At 43.8% G+C, this 27,488-nt stretch overlaps 1 protein-coding gene across 1 annotated transcript in view; it reads left to right on the top strand.

The window, feature by feature from the left end:
- Positions 1-27,196, top strand: part of pias1b (protein inhibitor of activated STAT, 1b) — a 44,569-nt gene extending 17,373 nt beyond the window's left edge. The window contains exons 2-15 of the mRNA XM_063196527.1: positions 3,637-3,774; positions 5,604-5,961; positions 12,039-12,123; positions 14,116-14,163; positions 14,905-14,995; positions 16,238-16,372; positions 19,627-19,732; positions 20,443-20,516; positions 20,677-20,837; positions 21,433-21,563; positions 23,263-23,443; positions 24,922-25,058; positions 25,833-25,873; positions 26,498-27,196. Of these exons, the coding sequence (XP_063052597.1) occupies positions 3,637-3,774; positions 5,604-5,961; positions 12,039-12,123; positions 14,116-14,163; positions 14,905-14,995; positions 16,238-16,372; positions 19,627-19,732; positions 20,443-20,516; positions 20,677-20,837; positions 21,433-21,563; positions 23,263-23,443; positions 24,922-25,058; positions 25,833-25,873; positions 26,498-26,890 (2,079 nt within the window). The 3' untranslated portion in view covers positions 26,891-27,196. The remainder of the gene's footprint in view (positions 1-3,636; positions 3,775-5,603; positions 5,962-12,038; positions 12,124-14,115; positions 14,164-14,904; positions 14,996-16,237; positions 16,373-19,626; positions 19,733-20,442; positions 20,517-20,676; positions 20,838-21,432; positions 21,564-23,262; positions 23,444-24,921; positions 25,059-25,832; positions 25,874-26,497) is intronic.
- The last annotated feature ends 292 nt before the right edge of the window (positions 27,197-27,488 follow it).

The following is a 27,488-nucleotide window of genomic DNA, read 5'->3' as shown; positions in this document are numbered from 1 at the left end:
AGTAGTTGATGACAGTGTTTGTATAGCAGTATAGCGTGTGTGTGTGTGTGTGTGTTGAGAGTTTGGCTCTCCACTAGGGAGAGTAATGTAATGCGAGTCGCTCTCGTCTGCGGCTCGCTTGTTTTCCCCGGAGCTCCACACAGCTTTTGTTTTCTAAAGACCCCTGGCCCAGACCTCCCCCTCTCTCTCTCTCTCTCTCCTTACCTAACCCTATAACCATCTCTTCTCCCACTCTTTCTCTCACACTCATACAGTCTACCTACTAGATATTTGTACTCATTCCATGTCAAACACTGTGTTTCTCTCCCTCCCCTTCGTTCTTTACCTCTTCTTCCCTATCCTCTTCCTCTGTCGCTCATCCTCTATCTGTGTCTTTATCTCCCCTGTATAGTTTATCCTTCCACCCCTTCACCTCCATCACTCTGCCTCTCTTCCCCTGTCGTGATTGCTGTCAGTTGTCGTGTCGCACCTGTCATCTAGTAGGCCAAACAGGCCAAACGCACCTGTGACGGGCTCTTCACCTCTTCACCTGTACTGTCTATCTTCACTCTTCAGTGTCTTTGTTTCTAGTCACAGTCTTGATCACGATGGCTGTTATTGGGCCTTTCACTTCACGTCCAGATATATACCAATATCCGGGTTTTCACTTCACCCAATGCCGTGAACAGTCCTACCCTCTCCTCAATATGATCGAGATAAGCATGTAAACATTAGTGATTTTTGCCCCGTCTCTCATGTGTTGTGTAGTGTTTCACACTTTCCTTTCAATCACTTGTTTTTTTTGGCATATAAATTCACTCCTTGCTCTTTCACTGTCACCATGTGGAGTAGGCTACTGCTTTTCATATGAACTTTACTTTGCCTCTCCTCCCCACTTGTTATCTGTCACTCCTGCTTCACATTCCCCTTTCCAATGATGCACTGAATTCTTTTGTTCTTGCCTTTTGTTCATTTTTGCCTTTTAAAAAAAAATCCTTTCTTTTTCTTCTTTGTCCTTTCTTTGTTGTTGCCGTTTGTAATTCACACCCCCTCTGTTCTGTCCATTGTTGTTCCCTTCCTCTGTCCCTCCAGTTTTTTCATCTCATCCCATCAACCCCACACCCCTAATTCAACCCTGAGTATTAAGATGTTAACTTATGAAATGAAAAACAAATGTGTGGCTGCAGCAGTAGCTTGGGTCTTCGAGAGCCAATGACTGCTCTGGATCCTCCACTATCAAGACTGAGCATTGGAGCCAGCCAGAGTGACAATAACGTTTGTTTACCTTCCCTGCTGCCTGCACATTACATTGCAACCCCACCACACGCTGTACTCTACTGTGCCAGAGCGGGTACACCACACACACACACACACACACACACACACACACACACACACACACACACACACACACACACACACACACACACACACACACACACACACACACACACACACACACACACACACGTCAAAGTGGAGCTTCAGGTCTTTTATCAAGCAGTTACCTCATTAGTGTCTTAACAGACTAACAAACATCTTGGTTTCGCCTCCTCTTCTTTCTTGTCAGTGGGCAAAATGGTATTTCTGACAAAAAAGCACCCTTGACCACCCTGCCTGTTTACCTCCTCACGTTTCTCCACTCCTCCACATAATCCCTCCCTGCTCCCTCTCCTCCTCATCTCCCCTTTTCAGCCCCATTCTGTGTTTTTCCACTGTGAGTCATCATGTGTGTCCAGTACACACAGGTAACTTCAAGTGTTGTAGGCCTACTTGACAGCATCTGTGCTAGGGGTAAGGGGTGTTGTATTTGTGACCTTTCGGTTCTCATACAGAGGTAGTCTTCGGGGCTGTGGACGTGGTGTTCCATTTAGTCCACACACACACACACACACACACACACACACACACACACACACACACACACACACACACACACACACACACACACACACACACACACACACACACACACACACACACACACACACAAAAGAGGGTTTGTACTAGGAATTTAAGTTTCTTTGCACTCCAGTGTTGCCCATGTCTCTCTGCAGCATAGCTTACATGGTGATGCTGTCATTGTCAAGGGATGCTCGCAGCTGACAAAAGAAATCAATTCCTTTCGGTCAGTTCAGAACACTTGAAGAAAAGAGGCCTTTGATTGATTGGCGTGAACAACAGTCACTGTCTGGACTGGATTATTCTCTCTCCATGCTCTTCTCTTCCACCATTGCCTGTCTGTTGCTCAAAGTCCCCCATCACTTTACCAGTACACCTGTTTTTGTCCTTTTGTTTTTCTGACTTTCGGTCAGAGGTTGTGTGAGGTCTGCTCTTGTGCTTTGTTCACCTTTCTTCTCCTCTTTTATAGCTTCCCCAGATGGAGAAAAGCTTAAGCAACTTCCCTAACACTGGCTATTGCTTGTCTAGATGATTGGATATTTTAGCATTTTTTCAAGCTCGTTATCAGGAGCTGGAACATCAGCAAGTAGCAGGCATAGGCTGCTGATATGTTAGGAGTGCCATAAGCACATGAAATGTCCACTGCTGTGTTGCTGAGAGGTTGATGCACAAATATACAGGTCTCCAAAACCATCTCTCTTGTCAAGCAGGAGGGAAGTATACAGTGTCTCCGATGCATCAGTTTGAAGACAAACTGACAAACCCCAGATGCCGGTTTCTCACGCCCTTCTAAAAACATCTCTTTCAGAAATCACCCTAAATTTATCCATGTGTGAGTTGAGGTCGTTTCGGTGGTTTCGGCTTGGTTTTCTGGCCAGCCAGCCTGTCGGAGATTGAAACTGCATCCACTGCACTGTCTGTGTGTGCTCCACACACAAAATGCACATTAAAGTCAGGACACTGAAACTACTTCGGTGCTGTCTGTCTGTAGTCATGCTTGCAGTGTCAGTGGACCTCTGCAGTCAGGACTCTCTATTAGGGCTGCAACTAACGACTCGACAAACCTTCCCGGCCTCTAGCGCAGGGAAGTGAAACAATTCTTACAGCTCACAATGAGCTTTAAATCATGATAGTAGCTTATTTACTCCAAGATACAACGTCCAATTCATATGTGCTGGGCAATTTTAGGTTTCAATAAAGTAATAAAGCACTAGTTAAGTAAGTAAAACAGCATTGAATTAAGTGAAACGATTAGTCGACAATGAAAATTCTTGTCGACACATTTTTATAGTCGATTAGTCACGATTAGTCAACTAATCGTTGCAGCCCTACTCTCTATCGTCAGCAATGAATGGACTCTGTGACTTGTTTTCTGTGTTCTGCAACCGGCTAGGCTACACATGGCTCTAGTCAAGGATGTTTTCCTTTGGTCCTGTTTGATCATGAACATGAACTAAGCTTATGCATTTGTGAATGGCTGCCTCATGGATGCGTATCCCTGTTTGCCAGGCAGGCAGATGTTGGTAGGCACTGTAAGCCTAGTGTGGTGGTTAAGCGTGTAGTGTACCATTGCATTACTTGTTGTATGTGTGGCATATTCACCAGAAGTGTTTACTTATTTGATATCATTTATTTCCTGACTAGAAAATGCGTCTGACTGTCTTTTTTCCTCTTTTTTTCTCTCTCTCTCTCTCTCGCTCGCTCGCTCGCTCGCTCTCGCTCTCTCTCTCTTGCTCTCTCTCCCCCTCTGTTCAGCAAATGGTGATGAGCCTGCGGGTCTCGGAGCTCCAGGTCTTACTGGGCTACGCGGGCCGCAATAAGCACGGCCGCAAGCACGAGCTGCTAACCAAGGCCCTGCATCTGGTCAAGGCCGGCGTCAGCCCTGCAGTACAGGTAAAGGTTTCCCCTCGCGCTGCATCGCGTTACTCTACTATACTACATTTACATTATATTATGTTACACAAGTTACATTTGTATTCTGGCCCTGCCGTGGCTCAAACGGTAGGGCACTGTTACGCTGGGGACCCGGGATCGATTCCCGATCTCCCCCCGTCTCTCTCCTCCGCTCATTCTTCACTGTCCTGTCCTAATAAAGCTAAAATAATAATAAAAACATTGTATTCCTATTAGAGGTGCTCCGATTGCTCGGCAGCCGATCATGCTCGGCCGATAATGGCCAAAAATAGCCTGATCGGTGATCGGAAAAACATGCCGATCAAAAAACCGATCCAGAGATATTAAATTCCTCACGCAACCATTTCGCCTTTACACCTGGCGCTGCCTGCATGTAGCCTAGGTGCTGGCTCTGCACAGCTGCTGCACCAAAATAAGGCATCTTTACTTGTCTTTAACTTTTTGGAATTCCCTCCTTCATTTTCACCATTTATAATCATATCTGCATCAACAATGATCTGATTTTCCGATCCATGCGCAGTTTACATGACGCTTGTAATTTGTGAATGACGTGTCAGTCTCGCCATGTTCACTATTTTGAGTTACAGCCTGTCAGCACGCAACAACTAAACGTTTCCAAAACAATCATCAACTGTATTGTTTTTAAAGTTGTAGCCTAATGGACAGCCAGGTCATTAGTTTTGTAGTCGCTGCAACACCAAACAGCAACTAGGGAGAATGGACGGTGAAACTCAATGAGTCTGTGCAGGGAATTCTACATTCTATGACAGTGTTACAGAGAAAGAGCTTTCCTCGCAGACACGCTGTGTTGTGCGTGTTCCCTGTTCTTTCAAGTGAAGTTTTTTTTTCTTGTTTTGTGTATGTAGAATCTCAAGTGTTTCAGTCACAATGTAATTTGCGATAGACTAGGCCTACTTCTCGCCATTTTACGTTATAACCTGTGTAGTTGCCTCGGTCAGCGCGCGACAAGTTCACGTTGTCCGCACAAGCATGCCAACGTTATTGTTTTCAAAGTTGTAATTGACAGTCAGTCGATTAGTTTGATAGTCGCTGAAACGCCAAACGGCGACAGAAGTGAGAGGGAGAGAGCAGAACGGTCGCGGAGCACTGCAGCTGTGGACAGTGAGTGACAGAGAGGGGAGGGGCTCTCCTCACGAGGCTGCTCATTTAAAGCGACAGGGTTTTTTCTCGTATGCAGAAGACGAGAGACTGAGATCCAGGTGTCTGAGCTTCAATTCAATTTCAAATAGTTAAGTAATTATATGCAATAACTTATAAATTGATGTAATGTTTCAGTTTCAATTCAATCTTAAATAGTTTAGTAATTATATGCAATAACTTATAAATTGATTAATACTGTAGACTTACTTGTAGGCTATATTACCAACACTAGTCTGAAAGAGCTGAAAGATAATAATAATAATAATAATAATAATAATAATCATAATAGTAATAGCCTAATAATAGGCCTAGGCTACATTGTGAAAGCGACATGTGCAAATTAAGATTGATTGGTTTATGGGCAGAAATATTCAATAAGGATAATTAATAGGCTATTAAAAAAATAGGAAATAATTTCTGTGATCGGCAATGATCGGTGATCGGCAGATAAAGATTTTTGGTGATCGGTATCGGTGATCGGGCCAAAAAATGGTGATCGGAGCACCTCTAATTCCTATACTGGAATGTCCCGCTGTGCAAGTCAGTCGTCCCCCCTACAAATATCAGCGTCAGGTTTTTTTTTTTTTGTGAGAGAGTTGGCAGCCTACCTCCTCCATCTATCTTGACTAACTGTCTCACCCCTCCAGGTGAAGATCAAGGAGCTGTACCGGCGGCGCTTCCCCTCCAAGCTGGTATCCCCTGTGGACCTGGCGCTGCCCGGGGTGGGAATCGGGGCACACCTAGTGCCCGGCGTGGGCTCCACGGCCACCCCCAGCCCCGCGGCCGCCCCCGGCTCCCTGCCCCCAGGCCTGGCGCAGCTGGCCTTCGACGGGCACGGCGCCCCCTCGCCCCTGCTGCCCGTCTCCCTGCTGGGCACCAAGCACGAGCTGAGCGGCCTGCCCCACCTGCCGCCCGCCGCCATGCACCCGCTGCACCCCGACGTCAAGCTCACCAGGCTGCCCTTCTACGACCTGCTCGACGAGCTCATCAAGCCCACCAGCCTGGGTACGCTACAGAGTGACTGTCTGTCTGTCTGTCTGTCTGTCTGTCTGTGCGTATGTTTGGTTGAGTTAGTAATGTCTGTGTGTGCCTGTCTGACAGCAAGTTTTTGTTGTCTTGGTGTTTGTATCTCTCAGTGACTGTGCGTTCTCTCACTGGCCATGTTACAAGTATTAGGCACAGCAATCAAACTTTCTTGACACAATTTTCTTATCGGCCAATCACATGGTGGCAACTCAATGCCTTTGACCATGTAGACATGGTCACGGTGATCTGCTACACTTTAAACCAAGCATCACAGTGGGGAGAAATGTAATTTATTTTAAGTACTATTTAAGTGCTACTTTATTTACTTTGAGTGTGGCATGGTTATTGATGCCAGACAGGCTGATTTGTAGCCGGGTAAGCCAGACTAAATGTGAATATTTAGTCTGGCCCCGATCAATGAGACATCAAAAGATTGTTGATGGGAACAACCCGTTGTTTTTCAAAATGTGTCTGTGCCTGTAGGCCAATGCTCTGACCAAAACCCCGCCCGATTTGCATCCAAAAATTCAAGACAAATCTTGTGCATTGTGATTGGTCAGCCAGTTTCAGGGCCTGGGGCATTGACCGAGGCTAGACCCACTCGCAGCCAACTACTTAGCTAGCTGATTTGACTATTTCAGAATCTGCTGACCTACTGTGATATTCATGTACAGCCATATCAGTGTTTAACATAAAATAGTCAAACAAAAGAAAATATCCAGTGAGCAGTAGTTTCGTTTAAGGTGAATTATTTACCAGCTGTGTGTGTGCGGGTGTGCGTGCGTGTGTGTGCGTATTAAATCATGAGGGGGCCTAGTCAGTATTTGAGGTAACTGTAATGACCTATTGAGGTTCACAAGGACGGAGGAGGAGGCTTCAGGCCTCTGTGCAGGCTGTAATTTAATTCCAATGTGTGTGACAAGTCCCCATACGTCACCATGAAACAGTTTGAAACACCTACTCTCTCTTTCTCGCTCGCTTTCTCGCTCGCTTGCTCTCTCTTTCTCACTCTCTTTCGCTTGCTCTCTCTCTCACACACACAGACTCTCTTTTTCTTTCTTTCTTTCTTTCTTTCTTTCTTTCTTTCTTTCTTTCTTTCTTTCTCTCTCTCTCTCTCTCTCTCACACTCACACACTCACACACTCACACACACACACACACACACACACACACACACACACACTCACACACTCACACACTCACACACGCGCGCGCGTGCGCACGCACACACACACACACACACACACACACACACACACACACACACACACACACACACACACACACACACACACACACACACACACTTTCCAATAATATGCAGGTGACGTCAGGTCTGCGGCTAGCCTCTACTGAATGCCTCCCCCAAAGTCTCTCTCTCTCTCTCTCTCTCTCTCTCTCTCTCTCTCTCTCTCTCTCTCTCTCTCTCTCTCTCTCTCTCTCTCTCTCTCTCTCCCCCCCTCTCCCCCTTTTTTGTAAGATTTCTCACTCTTTTTTTTATCCCCTCTCTCTACTCTTCCTGATAAAGTGAAAAATGCTTCTGGAGTGGCTTCACTCTCTAGCCATGCTCTGTTTTTCTTCTATTTGTCTGATGGAGATGAATTTTCATTTCTGAGGGGGTAGGAGGGCCTGTTGACTTCACAGTCCCTTCTCTCTCTTTCATGTCCTTGTTCTTGCTCTAGCTCTCCCTTCTTTCTTTTGCGGAGGGAGTCTGTCTGACCTATGTGACCTCCTCCCTCTCTCTCTCTCTCTCTCTCTCTCTCTCTCTCTCTCTCTCTCTCTCTCTCTCTCTCTCTGTCCTCTCCCTTGTTCTGTCTGTCCTCTTTCAAAAGGAGCTTAGTCTGAACTTGGGTAGCACTGTTCAGTTTATTTTCCGTCTTTTTCTCTCCCTCGTGTCTCTCTCTTTGTCAGTATCCATCTATTTTTCTTTGTTTGAAGATGGATTTGTCAAACCCCTCACAATGTGTCAGTGTGTTTCATTCCTGCGGTGTTCCCCCTCTCCAGTGGTGGACGAAGTACACCAGTTATGTACTTGAGTAAAAGTACAGTTACCTTGCATTGAAAACTACTCAAGTAAAAGTGAAAGTATTCACCTCACTTTTTTACTTGAGTAGAAGTACAAAAGTATCTGCCGTCAAAAATACTTAAGTACTAAAAGTAAAAAGTAAAAACTTAAAAATGAAGCCTTTGGTGCAATTTTAATATTTAAGTGTTGTAGGCCTAGTTTGGTCATATCTAATTAAATATCCCCTGATTTGCATAGGCTATACCAACGTGTTAGAACTAGGCCATAACAGGCCTCAGAAACACTGTGGAGAAAGTCCATGGATGTTATAGCATCAGAAGTTCATTTTCACCTCTCTAACCATTTACTACTGACCCTAACATGCCCAAAATAACACATGAAAGGGTCTTTAATATTAAGAATGATTAGGCTGAAATTGATTATATGCCTATTAGAACAACTACTACAATACCCCCACCCCAGCCGTAGGCCTACAGTCCAGTATAGGCCTACTTATTTGTGACAGCAAGGAGTTAGAGTAGTAGCCAATAAAGTACTTTATGTTTAATTTTTGTTATAATTATGGTTTTGGTAGACCTCTTCTTCTTCTTCTTCTTCTTCTTCTTCTTCTTCTTCTTCTTCTTCTTCTTCTTCTTCTTCTTCTTCTTCTTCTTCTTCTTCTTCTTCTTCTTATTATTATTATTATTATTATTATTATTATTATTATTATTATTATTATTATTATTATTATGTCGTGTTTGGTTATGTTAAGGTTGGCTTAGGCCTATGTATGGACAAACAGACTTCTTGCGATTCTAAGCTACCTTTAAAGATAGGAACATCTTCATATACTTGTAATGGTCTCTATTTGCTAGATGCCAATGATGAATTGAATGAATTACAATAGCCTACTTGATACAACTTAATTGGAACACTTATCTGTCTGATCATGAAAAAGCCTTTTGTGCTTGTGCACATCACTGGGCCAATATTTAGCCAAAGTCCACTTTTTTTCTCTTTTTAAAAAAAACTTTCTTACTCTTGTTTTTTACAACCTCACTTTGGTGGTATTGCCAGTGCTTTTCATATCCACTGTAGCCTACTGACCTGACTTAAGGGAAAGGATACATGTTGCAAGGACACATGTTGCATGTAGCCTCACTTTGCAACATATGGTGGGCATGGCAATCCTCATGTAAAGATACAAACCCTTTACACAAGCCTCTTTTCCATAAAGTTGAAGCAAATCATTTGTTTGGTGACAGGGTAGTCTATTAGACAAGTAATTGATATCCCAAACTACTTCAGAAAATACTGCAATGTATTGAGGGGAAAGAATGCTATATTGTGCGCCTGCACCTGGATGGTTTGGAATAAGCAGCATGTTTAGGCATCCTGTGTACTTGACTCAAGAAATCAACACGCTACAAAAGCGGCAATTATGTGACTCTATTGTAAGACATAACACAGATATAGCACAGTAAGTCAAATAAGCAGTAGGGCCAACATTAAGTATCAATTCGCTGATTATTCAGTTCAAACGCGAAACCTATCTGACACATTTCGTCTTTGTCAGGCGAGTGCAGCCTACGAGCTAAACCTCTCCCCCCTCACACAACGAATACGACGCTACACTCTAACAACGTTATTGTCGCCTGCTTTATTGTTTTGCTGTGCTTTCCGTGTGTTACTAAAGTACCGTTTCTTCTTATTTCAATTCGTCTCGCAAGGCGCAACAGTGGACACATCAGTGGTCTTGCTCTGCTCGCTTTCCTTCTGAAACTAATTCTGTAGGCCTACAGTAGAGCTTGTTGTCACGTGACACATTACAACCAATCACAATGCCGAATCTCTGAGTCTGCCAATCGGATTCAGTTTCACTTTCTTCACACAAGCGTGAAATCTCAGATTTCATTTGACCAGGGCATTAAAAATGAATTAATTCACCTGCCGTGTATCGCCTTAAACATTTTTTTTTAAAAAGGAACGAGTAAGGAACGAGTGTTTCTGTAAATGTAACGGAGTGAAAGTACTAAATTTCGCTTTGAAATGTAGTGAAGTAAAAGTATAAAGTCTTACCAAATAAAAATACTTGAGTAAAGTATGAAAGTATGGAAATGTTACTTAAGTACAGTAACGAATTACATTTACTTCGTTACTGTCCACCACTGCCCCTCTCATTGTCCAGCTGTCTCTCTGAATCCTCAACTCTCACTGTTTTTGTCGTTGTCAGTCTTTCCATCATTAGGCTAACTAGCCTATGCAGTGCATCTGCTGTGACCTGTCCATTTTAGTCTCCTTTCTTGGTTTTTTTTGTCATTCTGACTCTCTCTCAACATTTTTGCGTGAATCTGATTAAGTTTTGTGTAGTCTGTCGAGTAGAATGGATTGGTGTTATACCAAAAGTGCATTATCGGAGGTTAAAAAAAAGGAAAAAAATCTGCTCGCTCTCTCTCTGCTTGGACGTGCATCTAGTTCAGTGTTGGTCTCTCCACAAGTACCTTTTTATACAAAGGCAATGTTAGAAAAAAGACATTGAAGAACTTGAAGTAGAAACTTTATTCAGCTGCGGGTGAACCGTGCCCCTTTCATCCTCACGTTCTCACTATCTGTCTTTTTTGCTGTAGGCTACATGACTGATGCACAGAGTTTAGCCCAGGTGGCGCTACACGCTGTAGGTATTACAGCACCAAAAATGAAAAAAAAATAAGCCAACCAAAAATTAAAAATAAAACCACTTGTAAACAATGCTGGGCACACAGATGAGGAAGGCTGTCAATGTCTTATCATCCACGATTCGGAACAATGCTACGATGAGGGAGGGACTTGTCAGAGGGAGGGACTTTGTTCTTGACAACTACTGTCAAGAAAGTTGTATGTCATCGCTTTCAGCAAGCATTTTGTTGCCATGTGTATGTGTTATTTTACTGATATACACACACACACTGTTGTACAGTAGGGTGTGTGTGTGTGTGTGTGTGTGTGTGTGGGGGGGGGGAGGTGTACTGTTAGCTGTTAGTTTCCACTCTCCTCTCCATCACTTCCTCTTTATGAGCGGCCTGTACTGAGCTTTAATTAGCTTACAGCCTCCTCCCATCACACACAGCGGAAGGACACACCAATAAACGTCACTTGGTTTATCATTCAGTCGTTTGTGTGTGTGCAGGCGTTTCTTGCGTCTGTGCGTGCGTGCATGCTAGCCCACACCAACACCTTGGTGGCAGCCAGGTAGCGACTATAGCGCCACCTGTGGATGGGCAGAAGAGCTTGATGGTAGCAGCGCTCCCTCTCTCTACCTCTCTGCTCTGTCTTATCTCTCCCAGCCTACTACAGAGGCATACAGGGCCACACTTAAGCAGGATTGGATTTTGCAACTCCTACGGGGCTATTTTTAGAGCAGACGATTATTACAGCTCGTGTGGAAGGAAAGGAAAGGAAAGGAAAGGGGAGGGGTGGAGGTGGAGGTGGAGGGGATGGTTGTCATGTCTCTGTGAGAGAAGAAGTGAGTGTGAGAGAGGCAAAATATATATATTTTAAAAAGTTTGAGAGGTGAGCGAGAAATCGACATTGCTAGTATTTTTATGTCCTATTTCTTAAGAATAAAAGTGCCCAAAGGTATAATATACTGAATAGTGAATGCAGTGCAATGTACAGTAATGTCTCTGATTCCTCTTGTTTCATATAATAGGTGGTACTAGTGGAGTATATTGCCCAGCTTCCTGATGTGACGGGGCATGGCAGGATTATTTATGTAGTAAATTTCATCCAGACAGCGGAGGCAGTTCAGCGATGCTTTCTATAAATAACTGCAGGAAGAGCATGTGACACAAAAGCATGCCGATGGGTTATGTTCAATACAGTGTTGGGGAGGGAAGTGTGTGTTTGGCTAAAAGAGCGTGTGTATAATGAAAATAACCCTTAACCATTAAGCATTTGTACGGGCAACGCCTTAAAGTTAATGAATACTTCACTGTTATTGTTCCAAACCCTTGTCTTTCTGATCTCTGACTTTTCTCCCTGTTTTTATTTCGTCTTGTCTGTTTTTTTGCAGCCACAGACAGTAACCAGCGTTTTCAGGAGACGTGTTTTGCTTTCGCTCTGACGCCACAGCAAGTCCAACAGATCAGCGGCTCTATGTAAGTACTATATACAGTATACATGGTTATGTCTGTATTTTGTGTATGTGCACATGTGGGTGGTGGTATGATTTGACTGTCTGGCGCAGTACTTTGAAGTACGGTATATGTGATATGTGTCCTTTGTAAGGTATGTGTCCTTTGTGTGTGTGTGTGTGTGTGCAGTGTGTGTGTGTGTGTGTGTGTGTGTGTGTGTGTGTGTGTGTGTGTGTGTGTGTGTGTGTGTGTGTGTGTGTGTGTGTGTGTGTGTGTGTGTGTGTCTGAATGCTTACAGTAGTTTGCCCAACCCCCTTTGTCCCCCTGTCCTGGCGTTAATGTATCACCTGACTAGAGGTACTCCGATTGCTCGGCTGCCGATCATGACCGGCCGATAATGGCCAAAAATAGCCTGATCGGTGATCGGAAAAACATGCCGATCAAAAAACCGATCGAGATATATTAAATTCCTCACGCAACCATTTGCCTTTACACCTGGTGCTGCATATAGCGCTGGCTCTGCACAGCTGCAACTGCACCAAAAGAAGGCATCTTTGCTTGTCTATAACTTTTCGCCATTCCCCCCTTCATTTCCACCATTCATAACCATATCTGCATCAACAATGATCTGATTTTCCGATCCATGCGCCGTTTATCTGACAATGTAATTTGCGATTGAGTACTCGCCAGTGCCTGTGTTGCCTCGGTCAGCACGCGACAACTTCACGTTGTCAGCACAAACATGTCAATTATTGTTTTCAAAGTTGTAATTGGCAGTCAGTCGATTAGTTTGATAGTCGCTGAAACACCAAACGGCGACAGATGTGGTTAAAACTTGAGAGAGAGATTCAGAACGGTAGTGGAGCACTGCAACTGTGGACGGTGACAGAGAGGGGAGGGGCTCTCCTCACGAGGCTGCTCATTTAAAGCGACAGGTTGTTTTTTTCTCGTATGTGGAAGACTATTTGATGTAATGTTTCAGTTTCAATTCAATCTTAAATAGTTTAGTTATTCTATGCAATAACGTATACATTGATTAATACTGTAGACTGTATTACCAACACTAGTCTGAAAGATAATAATAATAATAATAATAATAATAATAATAATAATAATAATAATAATAATAAAAAATAAAAATAAAATAAAAATAAAATAAAAATAATAATAGCCTAATAATAGACATGTGCAAATTAAGATTGATTGGTTTATGGGCAGAAATGGTATTCAATAAGGATAATTAATAGGCTATTAAAAAAATAGGAAATCATTTTTGTGATCGGCAATGATCGGTAATCGGCAGATAAAGATTTTTGGTGATCGGTATCGGTGATCGGGCCAAAAAATGGTGATCGGAGCACCTCTACACCTGACCTTTCCCCTGCGTCATGGCAACACAAGCCCCTCCCCTTGCTCACCGCAGCGCCTGATCTAGGGACGTGTAGTGATGCTGCTCTTGGACTGCAGTTTTTTAATACAGTTTTTACTGCAGTAGAATACTACAGACTGCAGTACCCATGGAGTGAGTACAGTAAGCAGTGCACTGCAGTATACTATACTATAGTTGTAGTGCTATGTAGTGGATGTGGAGAGAGGTAGACAGCCGTAGGGATGCAGGGCCTAAACTGTTTAGTTTCTCTTTCCAAACCAGACTGCACTGTTTAAAAAAACATGCCTCTTTTATGACAAGGCTGGCATGAAACCTGACTCCCATTCTCTTGACAGTCTCTCTCTCTCTCTCTCTCTCTCTCTCTCTCTCTCTCTCTCTCTCTCTCTCTCTCTCTCTCTGTCTCTGTCTCTGTCTCTCTCTCTCTGTCTCTGTCTGTCTCTGTCTCTCTCTCTCTCTCTCTCTCTCTCTCTCCCTATCGTTCTCTCCCCTTTTAATTCTCCCTCTCGCTCCCTGTTTCTATCCATTCTCACTCTCCTTTTCTCCCCCCTTCCTTCTCCCTCTACATCTTTCTTTTGTCTTGACCTCTCCTCTTGTTTTTCTTTCCACCTCTCCATCTCCATCCCCAGGGACATCTCGGGGAGCAAGTGTGATTTCTCCGTTCAGGTTCAGCTAAGGTAAGATCTGCACTCTCGTGTGTCTGTTTGACAGACCCTTGTAAACAACAAAGCATCTGTCCTCCCTACCCCTCTCTCTCTCCAGTGTGACGTCTATCTCCCCACATAGGATGGTAAAGCAAGGCCACATTGTGGTACACAATGTCCATACGTATGTAACACTCTAGACGTTCTATTTGGTGTTGGTCTTTCTTCTTTGCCTCCTGACGTGACCCTATCATCACACACAAACGCACACGCACACGCACAGCTGTGATGTTCTCTCCTCCTGTGAAGTGAGGTGACCCCATTATAAACCAGGGCCAGCATGAATAAGTCTGCAGCCTTCTTTTTCCATACATGCACAGATAAGCACTCGTAGGCCATTTTGAGAGGCTTGTTATGCTGGACCATTGTACTGAAGGCTTCTTTGACAACATGTACTGTGGGATAATGTATGCGTGAGATTTAGTTATGAAACTTGTTCAAGAACCGACGAAGGTCTCTTGTTGCCAAACTAAAATTTAGCATTCATGTCACTGAGGCATTGTGTGCAAGCAGGATGAGCAGGAGGTTGTCTTGAAGCAGGATGTGGATTTCGTATTAATTGTTAGTTGAAAATACAAGACGGTAAAATCTTACTTTCTGTCTGACATCCTTTCTCTTACTCTATTTTTCCCCGTCTCTCTCTCTCTCTCTCTCTCTCTCTCTCTCTCTCTCTCTCTCTCTCTCTCTCTCTCTCTCTCTCTCTCTCGTTTGCAGGTTTTGTCTATCAGAAACGAGTTGCCCTCAGGAAGATCACTTCCCTCCCAATCTCTGCGTCAAAGTTAACGGCAAGCCATGCAACCTCCCGGTATGTCCCCTCGCGTCACACTGTACCCCCTCGACCTGTCCCTCCTCTGTAGCTAACCTTACAATGATTGTCCCTGGTCACTGATCACTGTTCCGCTGGTGTTGTATAAGCTCAGAGAGAGCCATGATGACTCCAGTCACATTCAACTCTTAAACATGAAAACTTTTCCTTCACTATTCTACCACTATGCTGCCCCCTAGTGGATTACACGACAAAGTGCCATGGCAATAAACACAGGACAATACTGGAAATTCAGGAAAATTAAAGTACTCTGTACTCCAATAGATAACGATGTACACTCTGTTTACACATGAAGGGTTTGCGGTGTTATTATGTGGCATAATGAAAACTAACCAAAGTCTGTGAAGCCCCCTGCACACTGGGCAATACGGTCACCGCATCACCGGAGTGGTAGCCACCTAGTGGACACCGTATTACTTCAGAAAAACTCCCGCAAGCAGTCTAGTAGTGGCTGGTTTGAAACATGGCGGACGGAGCAGAAAATGCCTCCAAACTTCTTTATTTGAACACTAAAAACGCTTCGTTTCACTTTTTTGTAGTGTCTTACTGATAAAGATCATGTGTGAAAAGTATTGGTGTGTTTGGTGATGAATTTGGTTTTCGTAATTTCGTATCAAATCATAAATGCTTGTTTTCTTGTCCACCTATCTAGTGTGGATTATATAATGATAAAGTTTGAACATTATCGCCGTTTTTAACAGCTTAAAACGGCGTAATTTTGATATTTATCTATTAATTTTTGAGATGATCCGTGGGAAATCCTAAAGTGTTTATCATCACCATAGCAACAGCTCTCTTTACCGCACGGTCAGGCACGGAATTTTCCGGACGAGTTGAAATATTTGAACGTATGCGGAGGCTCTCGGATGCGGACTTTCTTCCGCACCGGACTGTCCGGACTCCAACCGCATACGGAATGCGGTTCTCCATAGACAATGAATGGTTAACGGTCAAATCGGATTCGTATTACCGCATGTAATGTGCAGGGGGCTTCAGTGTCTTCAATCGTTCATATCATAGAATGTATAATGTAGTAATATAGAATCTATGGTTCATATCCATCAAACAGTTACGTTGTAAATTGGAACTCGAAAGATGTTTTGCTTGCAACTGAAATCTTTGCACAACACAAACAATATGAATGAGGATGTTCACTTTCATCTTTCCTGTCCTCTCCCCACCCCCATCTCCAACCTCCCTGTCCCCGTCACCGTTCCTCAGGGCTATCTTCCCCCCACCAAAAACGGAGTGGAGCCAAAGCGGCCGAGCCGGCCAATCAACATCACCTCCCTGGTGCGCCTCACCACCACCGTCCCCAACACCATCATCGTCTCCTGGACCTCAGAGATCGGACGGGTAAACTTACATCACAGTGCATCACGCTGTGCATAGCAGACACTCTCTCCTCCTAAACGACTCCAGTTAGTTTAGTGACTGATTGTGGAGGCTGAGTTTGGTGACTTATTGTCTTTATGAGCTGTGTGTATATGTACAGTATATAAAGTATATATTATTTTATGTTAAGTAAATAACGACGCCTTTTGAACGAAATGTAACTAGACTTGTAAATTCAATGATTGAAGTTGTATATTGACTAGGGCTGTAACGATAAGCTTACACCCCACAAACGATTCGGTTTGTATCACGATATGTGACCCACGGTTCGATACGGCCCACGTATACGGTATACAAACCCCAACTCCGATGAAGTTGGGACGTTTGGTAAACAGTGAATAAAATCAAAATGCTATCATTTTCAAAACATTCAATCTATTCATTAGATGGAGAATAGTGAAAAGACAACATATTAAGTGTTAAAACCGAGAAAAAAATATTGTTTTGGGGGACATATGTACTCATTTCTAATTTGATAAATCCAACACGTCTCAAAAGAGTTGGGACGGGGATCAGTGAAATTTAGTAAACATCCAAATAAGATAAAACAACAAAGAAGAACATTTCAAAATGAATTGTACTGACGGACAATATAGGTGTCCAGGTATAAGATCATCACAGAGAGGCTGAGTCACTCAGAATTAAAGATGCAAAGGGAATAATTACCATAGTTATTACAAACATTTTTGAATTCCCTTTGATTTACCACGATTGAGTGTATATAAGACATATTTTTGTTAATAAAATCATTGTATAGGTTCATGACATCATGAAATATATATTGGCTGTAGTCTCACTCTAATTCCTGGAGTGCTAGAGCTATTGAAAATTGACCATATTAAGAATGCTTAATGCATGAAAATGACACAGGGGTTTAACATTCTCCTAAGCACCTGAGCTCACTTGAAATAGACCCAGAAGACATGGGAAACTGTCCTTTGCTTACAGAAGTCAGCATAAGTTGTAGAAGTCCATTCTTTTTGACAATAATAGAGCATTGCACATCCTGTGCTACAGTGAAAATGGACCATCCAACTTGTGTTAGTGCTAGCTTCAAAAGTCAGCCTCCATGATGGCATGCGGATGCAGTAGTGCATTGGTTAAGATGTTCTCACTCATCTGTAGAGTTAAATACAGTGCTGAATGGTATAAATGGGTTTTAAACAGCATGAAAAGCCACTCATGCATTATATTTTGAAGGGAGATCTTCGATTACTGCCACATAGTAAGGTCAAATTGCATTCTCTACTATGTTTTAACAGTTTGGCTCCATCATAAGGACCAGCATGTGATAAAATGGTGGGTTTTTGGTCAAGACCTGTCACACTGTAAGCACTACAGAAAGGAAAACATTGCAAAACATGACAAGGAATACACCCACCATTTAAGCTGGTGAAATCATGTCCAAGATAGGAATTAACACTGTTTTTTATATAAAATCATCTCATCGGTTAATGTATTTAACTGTTAAGTGTTGTCTTTTGTTTTGTTTTTAGTCTTCCTCGACATTTGCTGCCATTTATTGTCCCCGTCCCAACTCTTTTGAGACGTGTTGGATTTCTCAAATTAGAAATGAGTACATATGTCCCCCAAAACAATATTTTTTCTCGGTTTTTAACACTTAATATGTTGTCTTTTCACTATTCTCCATCTAATGAATAGATTGAGTGTTTTGAAAATGATAGCATTTTGATTTTATTCACTGTTTACCAAACGTCCCAACTTCATCGGAGTTGGGGTTAGTATATATATATATATATATATATATATATATATATATATATGTATACACTTTTTAATTCATTACTTTTTGGGTTTACCTGCTTACATTAATTTTGTAGGTCTACTAAATGATGTAGCAGGTAGATCTACCACTGCAACCTGTTCCCCAGGTGTTGACATCAAAACACAACACAGTGAAAAAAGTGATATTATAGTTCACCATGGAAAAATAGGCTAATTATTAATAGGCTTAGATCATATGCCGAGATGCTGATCGTGTGAGAGAGACAGAAAGAGAAAGGTTTGGGTGCCAGTAAGTAGCCTATTAACAAGTCAACTGTTTCACTTTATCAAACAAACATTAATATAAACATTACCTGAAAAAAACACTGGTCATATGTCGTCAGAAAACATGCTGTATGGAATATGATTAAGTTACTTAATCATTAAAGCAACGGTTAGTTTTGATGTTTGATATTTTCTTGACTTTTTTATCGTGCAGCAGCGCACACCCATAGCTTGTAAGCTACAATCAAAACTCGGAATGAACCTTTATGTTCTCACTGCTACGTAACACACATGTTGTCCTTTTGACATTTTGTCAAGATGGAGAATGAATGCAAAGGCTGAAGTGAAGGAGCACGTTTTCCCAAATGCTGCCTAATAGACTATCCTGCTAATCAACCTGAACGCTTGTCAAACTTCGGGCAGCTCCCTTACTAGCGATTTCAGGCTAGTTTATGAATTTGGGAAGGTGGACCATTTCGCTCTCTCTCTCTCTGTCTGCTCTGCTCCATCTATCACTCACCACAGATCGGTGCATCAATCACTTGTAACATATTCATGCGGGGAAGAAATAATGCAGCCTAATATCCTGCCAATCGACCTCAACGTTCGTCCAATTTCTGGCACCTCCCTTACTAGCGATTTCTGCTTTATGAATTTGGGCAGGCGGAGCATCTCGCTCTCTCTCTCTGTCTCTCCCCTCCAACGTCAATTCGCCACACATCGCGCATGCATAAATCAAAAAAATCTTGACACGTTTGTAAAAACCTTCTTGCCCTGTAGTTCATTTCTATGCTTCACCTTCCGATGTTTGCGCACGTTATTCGTCTCGCGGAGGTTACTCAGGCAATGGATAACAACTAATGCAGGTGCTTGTTGGACGCAGCAATTTGTAAGAGAAAGGGGTTAGAGAAGAGAAGTGTTTCTCACATGTGTGCACCCTTTTTCTACCTGTTTTTTTAAAGCGCATATGCAAACTCTTTGCTGCATGTAGCCTGCCTGGTGTTTTCTAAACTGAGGTAACAACTTTGAAAGGGCGCATCGCGGTTCTGCGAGGAAGGTTCGCGATAGGGGTTCGTGGGTCTGCGTACCGCGATCCCTCGGTTCGGTGCAATATCGTTACATATTGACTGTATTGATTGAACCTTATAAGCTTCCCTATGCGCTATTTGACTGGCTAACAAATGTTGTCTGTGTATGCGTCACAGAGCTTCTCCATGGCTGTGTACCTTGTGCGTCAGCAGTCGTCGTCAACGTTGCTTCAGAGGCTGCGTTCAAAAGGCATCCGAAACCCAGACCACTCCAGAGCACTCAGTGAGTATCACACACACACACACACACACACACACACACACACACACACACACACACACACACACACACACACACACACACACACACACACACACACACAAGCAAGAACACAATGCTGAATGTCGCTGACCACACAGGGTGTGCAGAATTATTGGGCGAATAAGTTGTCTGACCATATCGTCCATTCTATGCATATTTTCCAACACCAACCTGTATGCTAACAAGACCAACATTTTGGCAATTTCAAGACCGGCACATGTCTCTGGAAGACTTCAAAATGGTTGACTTCTCAGGGCTTGTTGGATCTATTTTGTGACCGATTTACAAAGTTGCCTGATAATTATGCACACCTGATCTAGGTTGTCGGGGCTCCCTAGACCACACACTGTCTTTTTATACAAATGTGCATGACCTGGAATGCTTAAATCCAATAGGTTTTCATGTTCATACAGGTTGGACATTTTCAAGTTAGGAAATGAGATACTTTGTAGATTATGAGAGGTTGGACGAGGTTACTGACCAGCTTCTGGGAAGATGTCTTTGTAGTTCCAAGACAACACTTGAACAGCAAAAACTTGTAATATTTTAAGTGTGTGTGTGTGTGTGTGCGCGCGTGTGCGTGTGCGTGTGTGTGTGTGAGAGTAAGTGAGTGATTTTTAGGTGTTTAATACGAGGTCATGATCTCACTGTCTTTCTCTCTACTTCCACAGTCAAGGAGAAGCTGACGGCAGATCCAGACAGTGAAATTGCCACTACTAGCCTGCGAGTGTCCTTACTGTGTCCGGTGAGTCGTGTGTGTGTGCTTGCGTGCACAGGTGTGAGCATGAGAATGCATGCACTTTTATTCATCTTACTGTGGTGAGATTGGTGTGTGTGTGCGCGCCGCGCATGTGCACATGGTTGTATTGAGACTGGTTTCTGTGTGTGCTTGTGCGTGATTGCAGCTGGGTAAGATGCGTCTGACGATCCCGTGCCGGGCGCTGACGTGTTCACACCTGCAGTGTTTCGACGCCACCCTCTACCTCCAGATGAACGAGAAGAAGCCCACATGGGTCTGCCCTGTATGCGACAAGAAGGCACCCTATGAACACCTCATCATTGACGGGTACACTCTCTCTCTCTCTCTCTCTCTCTCTCTCTCTCTCTCTCTCTCTCTCTCTCTCTCTCTCTCTCTCTCTCTCTCTCTCTCTCTCTCTCTCTCTCTCTCTCTCTCTCTCTCTCTCTCTCTCTCTCTCTCTCTCTCTCTCTCCCTTTGTTATTATCCTCATCCCATGATGGGTAATGTCACTGTCTCCCTCTCTCTTCCTCCCAGTATCTTCCCGTGCCTCTTTCTTTTTTCGGAGTGTGTGTGTCATCTATTCTGTCGTCTGGGTTTATGCTGCTGCCATTTCTCAATTTAATTACTGTGTTCATGTTCCATTGTTGAGCACAGGGAGAGGCTCAGACAAGGCTGCATAGTTCAGGAGGCAGCTCATTGCTAGACTTCACTTCTTGATTAAATCATTAGTGCGATGACTTTTTAAGTCCACATCCTTGCTTAACCTTTTCATGTGCTTAGGAAAAGGAACATAAAAGCACTGATTGTCCTTTAGATAGAGAACTTTGTTGAACTGGTCATTGAATTATGTGTTGCATGATAAAGCTGGGTTTATATTTTAAATAAAGTGTTTGTGTGTGTGTGTGTGTTGTCCTTCGGGCAGGCTTTTTATGGAAATCCTGAGCAGCTGTGCGGACTGCGACGAGATCCAGTTTAAGGAAGATGGGAACTGGTCGCCAATGAGGTCCAAAAAGGTTGTGCAAGAAGTGTCGGCATCTTCCAACGGGCTGGAGGGTACGTACGAGCACACCCAGCTCCGTAAAATTCCGTCCTGTCAGCTCAGATTGGGCCAGGTTTGGACTGGAGGGTACGTGGGAGTCTTCCCCCAGTTCTGTATATCCAGTCCTTACAGCTCGGACTGGGTCGGGTTGCACTGGAGGGTTTATGTGTGTACACCCGGCTCCATAAATACCCATCCTGTCCGCTCAGATTGGGTCCGGTCGGACTGGAGGTTAATGTATTAGCACCTCAGCTCCGTAAATCCCATCCTGTCAGGTTGGGTCAAGTGGAGTCAAGGCCAGCGCAGCCCCGTTCATGCAGGCCTCTCTTGTCTGTCTGTCTGTCTGTCTTGAGTTTCCACTTGCTACTCCAGTAGCCACCGCTGATCTCCCATCCACCACAGTCTGCATGGCGATGCTCATTCCCCCACAGTAGATTTTGTGACTGAACAGGATGCTGGGATTTTTTTGTTACCCTCCAGTAAACAATAGTGTGATGTGCTTAAGTGTCAGATTATCCTGGCCCTGTGCTCTCCCAAGGCTTATCCATGTTTATATGGGATTTAAAAAATGCGTTACACGTTACATCTGGGTTGGGAATTCAAGGAGACGTTGTTGTCTGGTTTTGTTTCCAGACAAACGGCCAATTAGCGAATGGGAGAGAGAGGGATGAGGAAGGAGGGCACACATCAATGGAGTTCACCCCTCTCACCAATAATCGTTTTTCAATGTCATGAACAAAATGTTTTTCCTGGTGAACCAGAAGCTTATGTGTTGACGCCCAGGGGGCTGGGCTACACAAACCTTCTGGTACACCTGTGATTCGCTCTCCTCCTCCGTTTACGAAATAAACGGGGCAGCACGACGAATCAGGATCGTAGGGAGGGATTTCAGTGGGTATGACGTTTATCGAACGCAACTCCCTCCCCCAGGGTAGTTCGGCTGTGCCCGCCCCCTCCCTGAATCACAACACTAATGACGGCGTGCGAGGAGTTATCATGCGTCGGGATGGAAGCAGTAATTTCAGCGGTGTTATCCAAAATATCTCAAGTTGATTTTCTAAAGGATGTTGTTGTGTTTTGGTTCCCGACCTGGCAGCGCTTACGTGACGACACGTCCTACGTCACAAAGCTTCAACGTGAGTGGTCGAAGTGTCATGTCATTCATATGAGGTTGCTCCAACCACGTGCAAGCATCATTTGACTAAACCCCGCCTGCGGAGAGGCGTGAAAGGGCAGTGTGCCAGTAGCCTGTTACTTACAGGCTACTGGTTCACCAGGAAACAAAATGTTAGCGATTGGATGAAATTAGACTCCTATTCCAAATTTCTGCACGTTCACCCCTCCCTCCATTAAATGTTTCTGAATTCGGCCATTCCTATGTGGGTCAGTGACGTTTCAGCAGTGGCACCGTGACACATTCTTTTTTTTCTTTTTTTTTTCGTTTCTTTTTTTTACTTCAACTTAGCGTAGTAGCTAGTACAGTGCACTGAATGTTAAGTCCATGCTGGTAGTTTCATAACAATTTTTGTGCAGTCCTTACTTTTTTATTTATTAGTATTGTACACTTTCCTGGACGTTGGGTCAAGTATTGTGTTGTAGTGGTTGATGTCACAGCTGTAAAACCCCACAAAACATAAAACCCAACTGAAATTTGATTTGATGATGGATGTCTTAGGTTTAATTTCTTCCTCTCCCCCCTCTTCCCTCTCCTAGACTCCCACAGGTCGATGTCAGAGCATCGGAACAGCTCGTCACATGGTGGTGATGGCAAGAAGGTGGAGATCATCGACCTGACACTGGACAGCTCCTCAGACGACGACGACGACGATGACGAGCCTCCGCCCAAACGCTCTTGCCCTTCCCTGTCGCCCACCTCCCCTCCAGTCAGCAAAGGGTGTGTCTTCATTGTGTGGTTTTTCTGTGGTTTCCCGACAAAACATTTTGCTTTTTAGGAGGATGGGAGGGTTAGTTGGCTACAAAGACCTAGTACAGTAAGATGCATCAAGCTCGTACTTTTCCTGGATCCATGTGACATCAGGTGAACGCCCCTTTAGGAGGAGACCTGCGGTTAGGAGACCTTCGGAGACTTTAGGTTGAGAATAATTGGAGTTCCCTTAGTGCTGTAGATGGCGGTAGCGCACATATTATCCAAGCTGTCACCAAACGCCACAGAAAAAAGAAGGAGGGGGCAACAGCCCCTTAGGAGACCGAACTTGAGGCAGGGTTTGGGGTATCTTACTCTACCAGAAGATGTTTGCTAAGACATATGACCATCGTAATTGTAGGGACTATGCTATGCTGTGCGGTGCAGTTTCATATGAATATTAGTTCCGAAAGGGGGTCGCAGCATAAAGCGTTTGGGAACCACTGAGTTAGGGAGTTTTTCCTTCTATGTATTCAACGGCAATGCAGTATAGTTACTGAAGTGATGGAAGCAGCTGTAAATAAGTTAGGTTGCCTTATGGGCGGAGTGCTAAATTAACTTTTTCATCACCAGCCATAATTATAACGGGTCAATCATGGGTCAATGGGTGATTGCTTGTAAGTGGGCCTTTTCTACCAGAGAAACTGATATTTCACTAGCATTTGGCTGGTTTTTGGGTGTTAATTTAGAGCCCTGCTTAGAAGTAATGCCTTTCATTTGCAAACTGTAAGCACTACAGCCAAAGGCTTATTTTAAGTCTGAAATGATCTTATGTTCTTCACTTAGAGATTGGAGAAAAAGTAAAAAAAAAAAAATAGTCGCACACCGTAAAAGCTCCCTTGTCGTGATTTTATTGTGAAAAAAGGCACAACGTTTCGACAGGCAAGGTCTTCGTCAGGTCGGTCGAAACGTGCCTTTTTTCACAATAAAATCACGACAAGGGAGCTTTTACACTGTGCAAATGTTTTTTTTACTTTTTCTCCATATACTATTTTTGATATTCTGCGCCCGTAGCTAGTTGCTACTTTCGGATGTGAGCGCACTTTACACTTTTTTTTCTTCACTTAGAGATTGCCAGAAATTTCCATAAGGTTATTTTCAAATTCCCCTCTTGCATAATTGGATTAATGTATTTGAACTGAGCACTCCTGCAATAATAAAATCCTCGCGAAACACTGGAGTAATATAATCCCTTCCCTCCCTCCCTCTCTCTCCCCTCTCCCTCCCTCTCTCTCTCTCTCTCTCTCTCTCTCTCTCTCTCTCTCTCTCTCTCTCTCTCTCTCTCTCTCTCTCTCTCTCTCTCTCTCTATCTCTCTCTCTCTCTCTCCAACATTACCTTAATTTTTCTCCCTTTTTCTGTCTTATTTTTTCCCCTCTATCTCTCCCTTTTCATGCTCTCCTTCACAACCCTCATCTCTCTGTTCCTCTTTCTCTTTCTCCCTTTACAGTGTATTAAACCTGCGCCATCAGGCGTCTCCGGTGACGCGAGCTCCCAGTATGCCAGGCATGGAGACCAGCTACATCCCTCCACCCCCTCCCCTCATCCAGGACTACCGCCACTTCTACCCTGCACACAGCGAGCTGGGTATGGACACACACACACACACACACACACACACACACACACACACACACACACACACACACACACACGCACACACACACACACACGCATACAGTCTTATCAATGGAAAGAATCATAACCGTGTTTGCGCGTGTGTACACAAATGCTTGGGTTTTGGATTTTCCCCACAAGTCGGATATTAACTGTGCTGTTGTCAAAACATTCTAGAAAGGACTTGGCAAGAGCTCTGTACTAGGCTGGAAGTGATTCCGACACGTTTTAGCTTGGCTGCCAAGATATGCAGTGTGTTCCGGAAATAAGTGATGAATTTCAACAACAATGTCAGTATCTGTGTCCATCAGCTGCAACTCTAAACACTTGTATGTGGCTGCCTATGTGGCTGTATATGGTCATTCATTTCACACTGAGAATGCGTCTCTTGAATCTCTTAATAGAGTGGATGGGGTAAAGCCTAGATGTATGTTTTATACCTGTATGAAGTTTTACACTCTTTATGTTGAAAATATGAATAGCATTTACATTGCTCTAAAAAGTGAAATATCTTTAAAACGGTTTGTGCACAAGTGCTCATTTTGCGCATCAAGCACAAATTAACCAAAATGCTTTTATGCATCATATTTTCAACATATGAGGTGCATATGGGGTATATTTTATTCACCATGGCAACACCGTAATCCTCCACTTTAACTCTAGGCCATCTTCTCAGCATCTTTGTGTTAATAAGGTGTTCAATGACTAACTGCACATTTTTGTTTCTTTTTATCTCTCCGGCAGACTTGAACTTTTTCCATGCGTTCTTGCAGAATGACAGCCAGGTAAGCAGTAGTGGTAATAGTGGGCTCTCTCTAACTGCAGTGGTGGACAGGGGGCAGCATTGTACACGACTTTGCTAAGCTTGCTTTTGACCTGACAGACGTTTGGTAAAAATGTTAATGACAACAGGAAATGAAAAGATAAGATGTCCACGGAGACATGTCCTCCACCTACATATTCTGTAATATGAGCCTGTTATTAGCCATAATGCTAAGTGGATGTCTAAAATGGCAGGGGCTGTGACACTGCAACATGCTATCCTAGTTCTCCGTTTTCCATCATGTCCGGGTGTTTTTTACGAAATAAAACACACTAACTTAAAGTTATGTTTTCTTCCTCTGTTTACTTTTGTGTACTTGTGCACTTGCCCCGCCCCCCCCCATTTTATCCCTGTCTTTCTGTTTGTCATCATCTTGTTCTTCGTTTCTCTTTAATTCATCACCATGTATCTTCTATCTGGCCGTCTGTCCTCCACATTTTAAACATTTCCTTTGCTTAATTAACACTCTCTCTCTCTCTCTCCTTTTTCTTCTTCTTCTTGCCCTTGCCTGTGTCTCCTGTGTGTGCTTCTTCTTGCCTTGTCCTGTGTCTCCTGTGTGTGCGTCTTGTCTACCTGTATTGTTCAGCACTATAACATCATGATGGCGGCTGCAGCGGCTGCCTCGGCCTCCGCCACCTCCCCGGAGGAGCACGAGCTGCTCATGAGCCGCTTCCTGCCCTACACCTCCTCCCAACTCTTCCTGGACCAATCGAGTGCGGTGGCGGCGGCCAGCGGGGCTGGCCTAGGGGTGGCGGTGACCAATGGTAGTGGAGGAGGCGGCGGCGGTGGTGGCAGCAGCAGCAGCAACAGCAGCAGCGGCCTGGTGTCACCCGGCAGCCTGAGGGACAGCAGCAGCGGCGGCAGTAGCCACGCCCACACGCACACCACGCTGTCCTCGGCAACCACCCGCTCCAGCACGGCCGACACGGTGGCCTCTGTCATCTACGGAGCCATCCCAGACATCATCTCATTAGACTGATGCTACACGCTCACCCTGGAACCCATCCCATACCCCAGCTCCCTTACACAGACACCCCTGCTCCATACAGGGGCAACACAGACTAGTCAATAGTGGACAGAGAAAGCACTGAGAGAGAGAGTGTGTGTGTGAGTGTGTGCTTGTGTACGGATGAGTATTAATGTGTGTGTGGTGAGACTGGACGAGATTCTTTTTTTTTCCAACAAAAAGAGGACTAAAATGTTTGGAAGTTGGAAAGAGGGAAAAGAAGAATGAAGAGAAGATGAACGCCATTTTTGTATACAAGACAAAGGGGAGGAAGAGGAACGATGAAAAGGAGGAAAAAAAACAATACTGTGTACAGAAAAGAGAAATATATTTTCAGTTTTACTTTTGTACATATATATATAAATATATAAATATATATTAAGAAAAAAACACAGAAACCGTTACACACTGACTGTCTTGGAGGACGGTTTTATTTACGGACACATCTCTCATGGACAATGGACGTGTGGGCAGATTCACGTGTCGTCCCCTTATTATATGATACCTTTTATACCTTTTGTGGGGTTTTTTTATTTTTTATTTTTATTTTATTCCACCTCTGAATCACGTC

This window comes from Engraulis encrasicolus, chromosome 4, assembly GCF_034702125.1.
Source record: "Engraulis encrasicolus isolate BLACKSEA-1 chromosome 4, IST_EnEncr_1.0, whole genome shotgun sequence".
NCBI lineage: Eukaryota > Metazoa > Chordata > Actinopteri > Clupeiformes > Engraulidae > Engraulis > Engraulis encrasicolus.
The sequence above is the reverse complement of the archived record's forward strand: the minus strand, read 5'-3'. Positions and strand labels throughout refer to the sequence as shown.